The sequence below is a fragment of the Saccopteryx leptura genome, chromosome 2 (genome assembly GCF_036850995.1).
Source record: "Saccopteryx leptura isolate mSacLep1 chromosome 2, mSacLep1_pri_phased_curated, whole genome shotgun sequence".
NCBI classification, from domain to species: Eukaryota; Metazoa; Chordata; class Mammalia; order Chiroptera; family Emballonuridae; genus Saccopteryx; species Saccopteryx leptura.
In genome coordinates, this window is record NC_089504.1 from 346,542,752 (window position 1) to 346,556,958 (window position 14,207).

At 47.6% G+C, this 14,207-nt stretch overlaps 1 protein-coding gene across 1 annotated transcript in view; it reads right to left on the reverse strand.

Moving 5' to 3' along the window:
* Positions 1–3,404: 3,404 nt before the first annotated feature.
* Positions 3,405–14,207, reverse strand: part of CASC3 (CASC3 exon junction complex subunit) — a 30,805-nt gene continuing 20,002 nt past the window's right edge. The window contains exons 6-14 of the mRNA XM_066364249.1: positions 13,895–14,071; positions 13,061–13,746; positions 10,282–10,346; positions 9,896–10,010; positions 8,748–8,846; positions 8,337–8,551; positions 6,388–6,510; positions 6,152–6,215; positions 3,405–4,888 (exon numbers count right to left, since the gene is read on the reverse strand). Coding sequence (XP_066220346.1) covers positions 6,192–6,215; positions 6,388–6,510; positions 8,337–8,551; positions 8,748–8,846; positions 9,896–10,010; positions 10,282–10,346; positions 13,061–13,746; positions 13,895–14,071 — 1,504 coding nt within the window. The 3' untranslated portion in view covers positions 3,405–4,888; positions 6,152–6,191. The remainder of the gene's footprint in view (positions 4,889–6,151; positions 6,216–6,387; positions 6,511–8,336; positions 8,552–8,747; positions 8,847–9,895; positions 10,011–10,281; positions 10,347–13,060; positions 13,747–13,894; positions 14,072–14,207) is intronic.

Sequence of the window (14,207 nt, forward strand, 5' to 3'; positions counted from 1 at the left end):
TGGCAGAAACTAGACCGCGCCCCCTTCTCCAGTCCCCACCCAGTCCCCGCCCATGCCCTTCCGGGGCCCGCCTCCTGGACCACGAGAGGCTTGAACTTGGACATTGGGGCTGCTCATGGGGCCACATGGGATTGTAAGGGGCTGAATGAGATTCGGTGTAGAGTTAGAAAACGCAGAAATTAAAGGCAAAGTTAAGAGTGATATACCAATGGACAGGGGTTCCTGGATCCAGGGCTTCCAAGACTCTAGTATCACTTCAAAGAACCAGAGCAGGTCTGTGGCTTGCACGTATTGACTCACCTACCTGTATATCAGGTGAGGCCTTCAAAGATTACTGATTGGGTGTCTATCACTCTCAAGCCTGATAGTATGTCTGTTGACATAAAAGAATATGTGGCTTTTTTTTTTTTTTTTTCCCTGAAGCTGGAAACGGGGATAGACAGTCAGACTCCCGCATGCGCCCGACCGGGATCCACCCGGCACGCCCACCAGGGGGCGACGCTCTGTCGCAACCAGAGCCACTCTAGTTTCTCCTGTGTGCCCTGGCCGGGAATCTAATCCCGGACTTCTGCACGCCAGGCCGACGCTCTACCACTGAGCCAACCGGCCAGGGCCAAGAATATGTGGTCTTGATCTCCCTTCTTGTAAGAAGGGCAAGGTCTTGGGTGGACTGGCATTGGCCCAGGGGGCGGCACTAATCTGCCCTTTCTGGTAGGGCACAATAGATGGTGAGGGCCTGGCCTGTGAAAGGCAGGTACTGGCAGGCAGATAGGAGCCAGGCAGGGAGCAGCAGGTTGTAGCAGGTCTAGCTGGGGTGAGAAGAGACAGTAGGCAGGGGGGAGGAGACCAGGAGCACAAGGGCACCTAGGCCCAGTTGGCAGCAGGAAGAAGCAGGGCCATGGTGATGAGTGACAAGCTTCAGAGCTGCCGTCTGACATCATCAAGCATAGACAGCCCCCCAGAGTTGCCACAACCACAGAGTGGGAAAAGCAGCGCCAAATTTGCACTCCAAATAATCCTTATTCCTGAAGCCCATGCCAGGAGTATTCTCTCTCCAAGAAGGAGGTGAGTAAAGACACACGTTCAGTGTAAGCACATCAAGATTAAGGTAATAAGGTTGGGGAGTGGCACCAGGTTCCAGATGGGCTGAGGTGCCTTGGTCAGTGCCACACCCGTTTACTGTGCACTGGCCAGGTAGGCACGGGAATGCTAAAGACTGGGAGTGGTGGTAGAACAGCATGTGCACTACCCAGATATGTCAGTGTGTGTGCATATCTGGTCCTATGTATGCTAGCACATGTGTTCACAGAAATGAGCTTGCACACCCATCTGTTTGTGGATTTAGAAAGGAAACAGTAAACAGGAGAAAGCACAATTTTGGCTAAGAAGCTGGAATAGAGATCCAAGTATCAGCTTCTTGGGCTCCCTTTATTAGATATCCAAATATCCCTGGGGTTAAGAGGGGAAACTTGCTGGAGTGGCTTGGAGCTCCCCAGGCATTTTATGAACTGAATACGAGAGGAGGGCTCCACTCCCAGCACATGCCACAGTTACCAGATTAAGCTGGTTGCCTTGGTAACCTCCTCTCTGGGCAGGATTTGGGACTGTCAGGAAGGGGAAGAACTGGGGAGTGTGGAGGGTGTGGGGGCTGAAAATAAAAGGTGCAGAGAGACTTCTAGAAACTGGAAGTTTTGGGAGCAGGACCCCAGGACTCCTCCATCTATGTACGGATATCAAGCAGAGGCTAAGCTCAAGACTTTGAATCAGGGAGGAAAGCCAGCATCAAATCATGGTCCTCCTTGAATAGCAGTGGTCCTTGCCCTAATTGCACACTTGGATCAAAAATACCGAGATGGCGCCAACATTTATGGTATTGTTTTAAAAGACCCCCAAGTAATTCAAATAGCCAGGGTTGAAAATCACTGCTCCAGGGGGACACCCCAACCCAAGTGGGCTGCAGATGCTGGAAGACTTTGGGATTCAAAATCTTTGCTGTTCTGAGTCACCCACAAGGTAGCAGACCTATGTGCTGACCCCATGGGGAGGATGGCTGGCAGGGCACCTATACTCTTATCATAGAAGAAATTGAGGGAAAGAAGGTGGTATAATTAACAACTGTGAGGAGATGCAGACAAGAAGCCATGGACTTACAGAAGGGGATGGGGCAAGGCTACCTAAGGCTAATCTGTCTGCCCACTGAGAGGCAGGCTGGGAGGGCAGAGAACCTGGGAGCTTTGCTGATCTTGAGTTTCTTCTTGCAGAGCTGGTTACCAGGGCAACAGAGAGCAATGGGATCTGAGAGGAAGCAAGAAGCAGGGGTGAGGGGGAAGCATCTTAACATGCTCATTTCTCCTGCCAGTAACCCACTCCCAAGGCTGGCTGGCATTCTTTGCATGACCCCAGATCAGGCCCATAAATACCCATCACCTTATGGGGGAGAAGGGAAGCAAAACTGACAAGATTTGAAAAGGAGCTACGAATAAAGGTCAGAAGAATCATGGTTCTCTGCCCGTAGCAACAGTACCAAAGGGTGGGAGTCCAACTGTCATTTTAAGATGTGCCAGTATAATGGCCCTGGCCAGGTATCTGTTTGCCTAGAGCATCATCTCAATACACCAAGGTTGCGGATTCAATCCCTGGTCAGGGCACATACAGGAATCAAGCAATGAATGCATAAATAAGAACAACAAATCAGTATTTCTCTCTCCCTCTCTAAAATCCATAAATAAAAAGTCCAATACTGCCAGTTCCAAATTAAATTCAACTGCTCCCCCACACTGTGGTAAGCTTCTGTTGTGAACTTCAACCTCACCCAGGATATGGAGGAGGAAACAATCAACTCAAAGCTAGGGACTGCTCTGTGCTCATCAGAGGCAAAGTGGCAGAGGTAACTGGCAGCATGAGCTACACCTGGAGGTTTTTCAATTGTCCCTTCCCTCTCCCCATACTAAGATAGAAGCCTGTCTCTTAAATTGCGGTCCCTGGTACTTCAGTGCCAATGTTAAGTCTTTACTTTTCTACTAGCTGCCTGTGCCTCACTCTCTTCTAGGACCTAGTATACGTGTTCTGAGATTTGGCACATTGCCCCAGGAAACTTCCTTGCCAAACACAAAAGAAGGCATAAGGGATATGATGTTCTTGTGGGTAACCAGTATCTCATTAGTTTTGTCCCTGACACTTCCAGACTAAGAAACTGCATGATATCCTGGTGTCCATGTGGCAATGCGGTTGGGAAAGATAACTGATGGAGAAGACAGAACACACTTGAGCCTCAGAGGAGCTCCTCACCCTGTGGACTTCCATTTCACAAGTCTGAGCCAGCTCAAGGGCTCAAGTTGTGACTGATGCTGGGGAATCACGGAATCATCTTCCCTCCCTCTCAAATCAAAACTCGTGCAAAAAGCCAAGTTTACAGTCTAAATTTTATTATATTCAAGTCACAATACCGATCACAAATGTGCACCCTTTAAAAACAGTTAACAACACACATGGAGAAATTCTTGCAACAAAACACAGCGGACCAACAGAGACAACTGTCACAGTGTCTTAAGGTCTGGGAATCTGGGCATGCTGCCCACAGGCTTGAGACATCTTCAGGTTTAAGGCAAAGGGAACAGCCTCCAGAAGGCACAACCACCAGCTACCCCTGAAGAATCTCTTTAGTTATTTCCTCCTTTAGGGTTTCAGCTTGAGTGCCTCTCCTCCCTCCCCACACATCTGTGACTCAAGAGTGGACAGGCCGCTGCTTAAGAGATGGAATAGAAATAGTGACATTACTTGGGGAGAGACACAGCTGTCAACTTCTCCCTCAGGTTCTGTAGAGGGACAGAGACAGTGGCCAAGTACCCCTGGGAAACACAAGGGCTTCAATAACAGGAACCTCTTCCACAGAGGCAGCAGGAGTAGTTCAGCGCCATGAATAGTGAGGAAAGGAGCCCTTGCCACAAAAGTGACCGGCTTCCTGAGGCCTTAAGCCCAGGTGTGGTAGCTTCTTCTGTTTGCAAGGACAGGAGCAGAACTTGGGGAAAATAAGGTAGGAACACCTAAAACACTTGTAGCAGAAAAGACAAGAAGAACAATCATAAAGGACAGGGAAGACAGCTGCTGGATAGTATCTGCCTCTAGAGATGCATTGGTCCACAGTAACTGGAAAAGGGGTCTGAAGATGGATGGAAATAAGAAAAGCAGGGTCCTCTAATTCCACTTACCTCTGAGCCCTGACAATTGTGTGAATACATATCCCCAAGGTGCAAAGGCTCTCACTCCACCCTCCCTTTCTCACAAAAACACTTGATTTGCCATCTCTCCCCACTGTAGAGACTCTGCCCTCAGTCGAGGTCTGAAGCCTACCAGAGTACAGGGACTGATGGAGACTCCTAGAAACTGAAGCCAAGAAGAAAAGCTCCTACCACAAACTTTGAGCTTAGAGGAGTTAAGAGAATCCAAGTATGTAACAACAAAGGCCAACCAAAAGTGAAAGGTCAGTTCTTTGTAGACATGGTAGGAAAAGACCAGAGGGTAAGTTCTCAAATATCTGGGTTGCAGGGAAGAACCAGAGGGAACCAAAGTAGCTAGCAAACCAAAAAAATGAACTTGTCTCATTTAAAGGCAGCAGGGGTGGGGTGGTGGGGTGGTGGGACAGACTGTAGACTCAGAAGCCTAGGCTGTTTGGATTTCTGCTCCTCTGAGCACAGCTAACTCAAGTAGAGTGGAGATGGGAGGAAATCCACTTGTTTCTCCCTTTCTCTAACAGAGCCTGTCCTCAGAGGAAGGGTCCTTATCATTCAGCTGCTTGCTGGTAGGAGCCACCCTCTATCTTGGAAGCCCTCCTCCTTTGAAGACAGCCAGCTGTATTTCTCTTCTTTCCTGGGTTCTCACCTCTGCTGTTCTGACAAGGGTGTGGAAAAGGGAAGAACCACCAAAGTGTTAGTGGACCTTCTGGGTGTTTACAAGTTGTTTTCAAGAAAACCATATTATAAACAATGTGTTTTAAAGTAATAAAAACAAAACCCCTATGGTCTTTCTCCTCCATGATACTTAGAATTGGCTCTGCTGTAACAACCAAAATTTATTTTACATACTTTTTTCATATATAATTTTTTTCTTTTTCAATTGCAGCTTTCATTCAATATTACTTTGTATTAGTTTCAGGTGTTCAGCATAGTGGTTAGAAAGCCATACACTTCACATATTGTTCCCCTATTTCCAGTACCCACCTGGCACCACACACAGTTATTACAATATTAGTGACTATAATCCCTATGCTGTACTTTATATTCCCTGTAGCTATTTTGTAACTACCAATCCGTACTTGTTAATCCCTTCACCTTTTCCACTCAGTCCCCTAACCACACTCCCCTTTGGTAACCATCAGTCTGGTTTCTTGTGTCTAAGAATCTGTTTCAATTTTATCTTGTTCTTTAGATTCCATGTATATGTGAAATCATATGGTAATCGTCTTTCTCCAACTGGCTTATTTCATTTAGCACAATACCCTCTAGGTCAGGTCCATCAATGCTGTTGCGTCTGACCAGGCGGTGGCGCAGTGGATAGAGTGTCAAACTGGGACATGGAGGACCCAGGTTCAAAACCCAGAGCTCACCGGCTTGAGCGCAGGCTCATCTGGTTTGATGAGCTCACTAGCTTGGACCCAAGGTTGCTGGCTCAAGCAAGGGGTCACTTGGTCTACTGTAGCCACCCCCCAGTCAAGACACACGAGAAAGCAATCAATGAACTAAGGTGCCGCATCGAAAACAAAAAATTCATGCTTTTCATCTCTCTCCCATCCCGTCTGTCCCTCTCTCTCTCTCTCACACACACACACACAAAAATGCTGTCGCAAATGGTAAATTTTCATTTTTTTTTTTTATATAGCTGAGGTAACACCTCAAATTTAAATTTCCTTTTTCTCAATAAAAATGCTGTCCTGCATTTTTTCGTTGCAGCTTCCCAAATGAAACTCTGTCAGGGCTCTACTTCAATCCTGCGTAATGCAATTGCAAAACAAAGGAACTGGCAACTTTTGGGATTTCTTTAAGCCTCCCCCAAGATAACCCATGATTACAGCTTGAAGAATTAATCAGGCAACTGTAAGCAAGTAAGCATGAACGTTAGCTTTAAGAATGTTAATGAGTCAGAGTTGTGCACTTACTTTTATATCATGTTAGATTTAAAATATTCAGAAACTCATACTAACTGGAACCTCTGCTTACAACCTGAAATAATAAAGTTAGAATTTGTTATCAGGTCATTAAAAAACCAAAACAAACAAGCAAAAAACCCCAGACTATTTCCATAAACACCCAGAACAGAAGGCAAATCTTCCAAAGAAAAGGAAAGCCCATTGATGTAGGACGTGCCCTAAAGCACTGGAAGCAGCTCTCATACCTCAGGTGGCGGGGGCTTGATGGAAACTGGCTGGGGAGTCCTCCGCGGTGGGGAGGGCTTTGGCTGCACCTGCTGCTGGGCGGGATTATAGTAAGTCACTCCTCCATATACCTGTGATGGGGCCTGGATACCCCAATAAGCCAGAAGAGAAAGTTAGATATTAATCCAAACTATGATGAACAGAAAACATTATTCAGGCACAAAAATAAAAGTATTGGGGAGTTTATAAATTTTTTAAACTTTTATTAATTTTAGCGAAAGGAAGGGAGAGAAAGGAACACTGATCTGTTCCTGTATGTGCCTTGTCCAGGAATCAAAGCAGCAACCTCTGTGCTTCAGGACCATGCTCTAACCAACCAAGCTATATGGCTAGGGTGGGAATTTATAATTATTTATTTATTTTTTTTTTTACAGAGACAGAGAGTGAGTCAAAGAGAGGAATAGACAGGGACAGACAGACAGGAACGGAGAGAGATGAGAAGCATCAATCATTAGTTTTTCATTGTGCGTTGCAACACCTTAGTTGTTCATTGATTGCTTTCTCATACATGCCTTGACCGCGGGCCTTCAGCAGACTGAGCAACCCCTTGCTGGAGCCAGCGACCTTGGGCTCAAGCTGGTAGGCTTTTGCTCAAACCAGATGAGCCTGCGCTCAAGGTGGCGACCTCAGGGTCTCGAACCTGGGTCCTCCGCATCCAAGTCCAACGCTCTATCCACTGCGTCACCACCCAGTCAGGCAAGAGTTTATAATTTTTTAAATCTCTAAGCTGCTCCCCTTAAAAATAAAATGATTATTTCATTTCTGACTTAGTATGTTCTAATTATGTTCTGGTTCCTACTTCTTCAAAGTACTCCCAGCTGACAAATGGAAGAGGCTAAGCTCAGTAGTGGTACTCGAACACCAGCTGGTTTCAACCTATCGGGAGTTAAATCGTACAGGGAGAGGGAGAGCTGAAAAAGAGAAAGTTTTTTGGTGAGAGACAGAGGGAGACAGAGAGAGGGATAGATGGGGAAAGACAAACAGGAAGGAAGAGATGAGAAGCATCAATTCTTCGTTATGGCACTTTAGTTGTTCATTGACTGCTTTCTCATATGTGCCTTGACTGGGGGCTACAGCAGAGCAAGTGACACCCTACTCAAGCCAGTGACCTGGGGCATAAGCCAGTGACCTTTGGACTCAAGCCAACAACCATGGGGTCATGTCTATCTCACACTCAAGCTGGCAACCCCGGGGTTTTGAACCTGGGTCCTCTACGTCCCAGGCCAACACTCTATTCACTGCACTACCGCCTGGTCAGGAGAGAAAGTTTCTTTATGCGGTTGAATAAACGGTCACCTAAGACATACTAAAACACCTAAAATGCATTTCCAGCTCCTAACCACCCCACGGCATCCCAGTGCCACATGCAAATCAGTGGCTGTAAGATGTTCTCTCAAATTTCTTTCTTTTCTTTTCCTTTTTTTTAGGTAGATGAAGGCTACTTTATTGAATGACTGACCCATGTAATTGCCAAGACCAGTATGTGTAGTAAGAGAGGTGGAGCTTTATTATCTTGGTCTCTTCCTCCTTGTTTTGCTCACATGTGTGCATGCATGCTTACGCGTGAGAGAGACACAGAGAGAGACAGGAGGGAGAGAGATGAGAAGCATCAACTTGTTGCGTCACTTTAATTGTTCATTAATTGCTTTCTCATATGTGCCTGGGGGGGAGCAGGGGGTGCTCCAGCTAAGCCAGTGACCCCTTGCTAAGCCAGTGATCCCGTGCTCAAGCTGGAGACCTTGGGGTTTCGAACCTGGATCTTCAGAGTCTCGGGTTGACACTTTATCCACTATGCCACTGCCTGGTCAGGCAATGTTCTCTCAAATCTCTTGGGCATTCTCCCTATACCACATTCCTATCTGAGTTGAAGGCTAAGTACCTGTAAAAACCTGCTCATTAGCCATCTCACCTGTGTATTAGGATATAGATGAGGAGGTGGTGGGGGAGGCAGTGCCCCTGGAGCATAAGGGTAACTAGGGTTACCAAAGTTCATGACGCCTGGAGCAGAAAAGTAAGTAGGAGCCAGCAGCTGCTGAGGTGGTGGCTGCCCTGGAGACATGGACACTGGTGGGGGATAGAGGCCTGGATTGGGCAGAGGCGCTGGTGTCTGATGGGGATGTAAACCTAACAAGGAGAGGAAAACAGAAATTGAAATAGAAAATAACACCATTTCCAGCATAAACAGGCTCAGGATGGAAGTCCTTAGAATGGCTCCAACCAGCCAGAGTGGCCAGCCTCATATACAAGCAGCATAGAGCTCAGCAAGATGGAGTTTGTAAAGCCACCACACACAGCCTCACAGGAGAGGGGCAGTGCTTACCTGGGTGGGGAAGGTGCATTTCTGGCTGCACAATCATGCCCTGAGGAGGCAGTGGGGCAGGGCTGTCACCATGGGTATAGATTGGTCCCTGGAACTGCACTGTAAGATAGCACATTGGGACCTTCATAAGTTCTCATTCTTTTTTTTTTCTTTTTAATTAATTAATTTATTTATTTTTGTATTTTTCTGAAGCTGGAAACGGGGAGGCAGTCAGATAGACTCCCGCATACGCCCGACTGGGATCCACCCGGCACGCCCGCCAGGGGGCAATGCTCTGCCCATCCGGGGCGTCGCTCTGTCGCGACCAGAGCCACTCTAGCGCCTGGGGCAGAGGCCAAGGAGCCATCCCCAGCGCCCGGGCCATCTTTTGCTCCAATGGAGCCTCGGCTGCGGGAGGGGAAGAGAGAGATAGAGAGGAAGGAGAGGGGGAGGGGTGGAGAAGCAGATGGGCGCCTCTCCTGTGTGCCCTGGCCGGGAATCGAACCCGGGACTTCCGCACGCCAGGCCGACGCTCTACCACTGAGCCAACCGGCCAGGGCCAAGTTCTCATTCTTCATACCACATGGACAAGGCTCCCGTCCCCCAAACACTTTAAGAGATGTTCTCAGAGCGTCGGCCTAGCGTGCGGAGGACCCGGGTTCGATTCCCGGCCAGGGCACACAGGAGAAGTGCCCATTTGCTTCTCCACCCCTCCGCCGCGCTTTCCTCTCTGTCTTTCTCTTCCCCTCCCGCAGCCAAGGCTCCATTGGAGCAAAGATGGCCCGGGCGCTGGGGATGGCTCTGTAGCCTCTGCCTCAGGCGCTAGAGTGGCTCTGGTCGCAACATGGCGACGCCCAGGATGGGCAGAGCATCGCCCCCTGGTGGGCAGAGCGTCGCCCCTGGTGGGCGTGCCGGGTGGATCCCGGTCGGGCGCATGTGGGAGTCTGTCTGACTGTCTCTCCCCGTTTCCAGCTTCAGAGAAATGAAAAAAAAAAAAAAAAAAAAAAAAAAAAAAGAGATGTTCTCAATTTTCCAAGTGAAGAGAACAGCAACCAGACAATGATAACCACTGTGAGAGGTCAGGAAGGATACTCAGGAGGCAGTAGGCTGGTCTGTTTGTTCACTCCACCACACCAAAAAAGGTACTCCAAGAATAAGAAAAAACTCACATGGATCATAGTAATGTCCTTCCATGATACTGATATGCACAGGAGGGGCAGGAGGCTCTGGTACAGGTCTCTGCCGCTGAGATGAATAGCGTTTGGCTCGTCCACCCTGGACGCCCTGAAATACGGCAACAGGCTTGAGTGAGAAGACTTCCGAGTCTGACTCTCATTCAAGTCCCCACCCTCCTTTAGGTGGGACTTACTTTGTACATGACAAGTGTTTATGAATTTAAAAATCAGTGGAAAACATCACAATTTGAACCTAAACCCTCTACTCTACATTTCCAGAGACACAAGTCAAACAAAACATGAATAAATGACGGAAAAACTGATTCCAAAGCCATTACATGCAGATCCCCGCCTCCACGTGCCCCTTTCCCCTTCTGTACCATTTCTTCCAACCGGTTAAACTGGGGTGGCGGTCCTGCTCCCATGTGCATGTGGTTGTGCATACCTGTAACACACCAAAAAGTCACTGCTGCAGAGAAGACAGATGCGAAACTTAAAGACACCATCAAGAAAATGACAAGTTTAAGAATCCAATGCAGTAGATGGCTCTCTGCTTTTAAACTAAGAAAATGTCCCCCCCTTCTTTCTTTCTTTTTTTTTTAAAGACTATTATTTATTTATTTATTTATTTACAGAGACAGAGAGAGAGTCAGTGAGAGGGATAGACAGGGACAGACAGACAGGAACGGAGAGATGAGAAGCATCAATCATTAGTTTTTTGTTGCGCATTGCAACACTTTAGTTGTTCACTGAATGCTTTCTCATATGTGCCTTGACCATGGGGCTACAGCAGACTGAGTAACCCCTTGCTCGAGCCAGCGACCTTGGGTCCAAGGTGGTGAGTTTTTGCTCTAACCAGATGAGCCTGCGCTCAAGTTGGCAACCTCGGGTCTCAAACCCGGGTCCTCAGCATCCCAGTCCGATGCTCTATCCACTGCACCACTGCCTGGTCAGGCCCCCCCTTTCTTTTGACAGAGACAGAGAGTCAGAGAGAGAGATGAGAAGCATCAATTCTTTGCTGTGGCAGCTTAGTTGTTCAATGATTGCTTTTTCATATGTGCCTTGACCAGGGGGCTACATAAGAGCAAGTAACCCCTTGCTCAAGCCACCAACCATGGGCTTCAAGCTAGCGACCATGGGGTCATGTCTATAATCCCACATTCAAGGCAGTAAGCCCCTGCTCAAGCTGGCAACCTCGGGGTTTCAAACCTGGGTCCTCCGCATCCCAGTCCAATGCTCTATCCACTACACCACCGCCTGGTCAGGCCAAAATCCCTTTTAAACTATCTCTGCCTCCTGTCAACACCAGCATTTGGAAATTTGCCCACACTGCCCACCACCCTAATAGAAAAAAAAAAAGCCTTCGAATATGAAAAAAAAAATTACTTCAGTGAGAAAATACAAGTTCAAATTTTCCCCACCAAATAGTTCCCTGTGCAGAATCCCTAAAAGGTTACAATTAACCCATTACATGATCAAACAGTAAAAAAATTTCAGCCCAAAAGTTTCTGAGCAACAACTGGACACTGAGGATGTTCTGTAAATTTACCCAATTATGTCTGGACTGGAATTTTGAGAAAAGATTCCCCTCTGGCTGAATATATCTCAGAACAACAACAAAAACTATCTAGAGATGGACTTCCAATGATTGTAAGATATCAGTAGAAGGGGGTATTACTTCATCCAAAGATCAACCCCGGTCCAAGTTTAGGCTACACTGGTTTTTGGTGTTCAAAAACCATGCACACCAGAGAAGGATGCTAAAACTCCCAGTCTACAGGTGGATTTCCAACCTTTAAATTCTAAAATTAGGCCCTGGCCGGTTGGCTCAGTGGTAGAGCGTCGGCCTGGCGTGCGGAAGTCCCGGGTTCGATTCCTGGCCAGGGCACACAGGAGAAGCGCCCATCTGCTTCTCCACCCTTCCCCCTCTCCTTCCTCTCTCTCTCTCTCTTCCCCTCCTGCAGCCGAGGCTCCATTGGAGCAAAGATGGCTCGGGCGCTGGGGATGGCTCCTTGGCCTCTGCCCCAGGCGCTAGAGTGGCTCTGGTAGCAACAGAGCGACGCCCTGGAGGGGCAGAGCATTGCCCCCTGGTGGGCAGAACATTGCCCCTGGTGGGCGTGCTGGGTGGATCCCAGTCGGGCGCATGCGGGAGTCTGTCTGACTGTCTCTCCCCGTTTCCAGCTTCAGAAAAATACAAAAAAAAATAAAAATAAAAATCTAAAATTAGGCTTCAGATACTAAGAAAAAGATCCTTTGATCAATCTGGCTGAAGGAAGACAAAAGATAGATGGGCAAAATGGGTGGTAGAAAAGTCCTATACTCGAGAACTATGCTGTACAATATGATATCCACTAGCCACATGTGGCTATTTACATTCAATTACTTAAAACTTAAAAAGTTGCCTGACCAGGCAGTGGCGCACTAGAGCATTGGCCTGGGACTCTGAGGATCCAGGTTCTAAACCCTGAGATCCCGGCTTAAGCATGGGATCACAAACATGACCCCATGGTCGCTGGCTTGAGCCCAAAGGTTGCTGGCTCTGCTGGATCCCCCCAGTCAAGGCACAGATGAGAAAGCAATCAATGAACAACTAAGGTGCCACAAGTATGAGCTGATACTTCTCATCTCTCTCCCTTCCTGTCTCTGTCCCTGTATGTCCCTCTTTCCCTCTTTTAAAAAAAAAAAAAGTTCAGTTACTTGGTCAACCTGGCTACACTAAGTATTCAAAAGCACCATTACCGAAAGTTCTTTTGGGCAACCTGGCTCTAGCAGATTAAGGAAATCAGAGAGGCTTTCCTTTCAAAGAGATTAGAAGATTCTCATCAAAATTCAAGTAAGTTTCTTCCTTCAAACCTTAACCATTATCAAATAATAAAAACACCGCCTTCTTCTACTTTTCTACAGTTATAAAGGATTTGTACCTAAAAGCTCATGACTGATGACTGATTAGTTAACAGTAGGCAAAGTAGTGGTGTAGTCTTAGGTAATGTAAAAAACTGCTATGAGGTCCTTGGATGAATATACCTAGGAATTCATTTGTTTTTTTGAAGTTAATAAAATTTGTCAGACACCATATCCCTGTAAGACGTAAGGGCCATGATCCTAAACTCAAAGATGCAAAGGGGGGAAAAATCTAGTTACTAACCCTAAGATACGTACCCCGAAGTTCGCGTGGTTGTAGGAATGAAGGTTGTCCTGAATTCCAATTCTGTTCCGTTATGTTTAGTTGAGCCACGTCTTGCTCAAGTCCACCTGTAGTAGAATCCCCTGGAGCCTCCCAGGTCCCAGTCTTAGCAGGTGGAGGAGGAGGAGTTTCTGGAACTTGAGGTGCTGGGGTCAGCCCTTCAGGTGGAGGGGGCATCTCCTCTGCAACCTTGACTGCATCTCCTGCTTTAATTCTGGTTCTTCGTACCCGGGAATAGGATTTCTTCTCAACAGGCCTGTCAGGGGGTGGTGGCGCAGTGTCAGGAGCAGGAGCTGGTACCTCTGAGGCTGCCTCTTCCTTCTCAGGACTGCCAAGCTCTTGAGCATCCGCTTCTGGAGATGGATCCCGCACAGGAGTCTGCTCCAGGCGCCATGACCGGTAACTACTCTCATGTTTAACAGTCTCGCCAGACCGGCCGCCATGCTGCCCACCAGCCTCCATAGGCCTAAATTCAGCACGACCTTCCTTGAAGCCCCCAGATCGGGGGTAATTCCTGGGAGCAGACATGCGGCCAGTACCTGCAGCTTTCCTGTTGATAAATGTCCTTGGTGGCAGGGTGCCCCCAGGACCCTGGTGGCGATGGGACTTGTTTGGCCGCTCACCAACCCAGTTTGGATCCCTTTGTGGAGGACTTCCAAACCTGAATAAATAGAATTTTAAAAGTCTTAAACTGAGGGTCAGAAAGACATCCCATATTCCTTACCCATTCAGTTTCTTACTGGAATGATATTTTAGAAAGCAGAGTTCTTTCTACAATATCAATAGTCTAGGCTCCAAAATTTCCTCACCTGGGTTTCCGGATTCTTCGGGGTTTGATGTCATCAGGATTGTGAGCTGAACGGATGTCATATCCATATAGAGCAATGAGCTCCTGCCGGGATTTGGGGGCCTGTTCATCTTCCCGGAACTTGTCATGCTCCCAGCGACCCTCATCCTTCCACAGCTTTCGCAGACGACCCTTGGGTCTGGATAAAAACAGGAAAAAAGTGTCTTAGGTTAGAACAATATGCCAAATAAAGATGTTCATGAAACAGACAGGGCTGGACATGGAAACAGAAAGAACTTCATGTCATCTCTCCATCTTCCCAGACAGATTATACA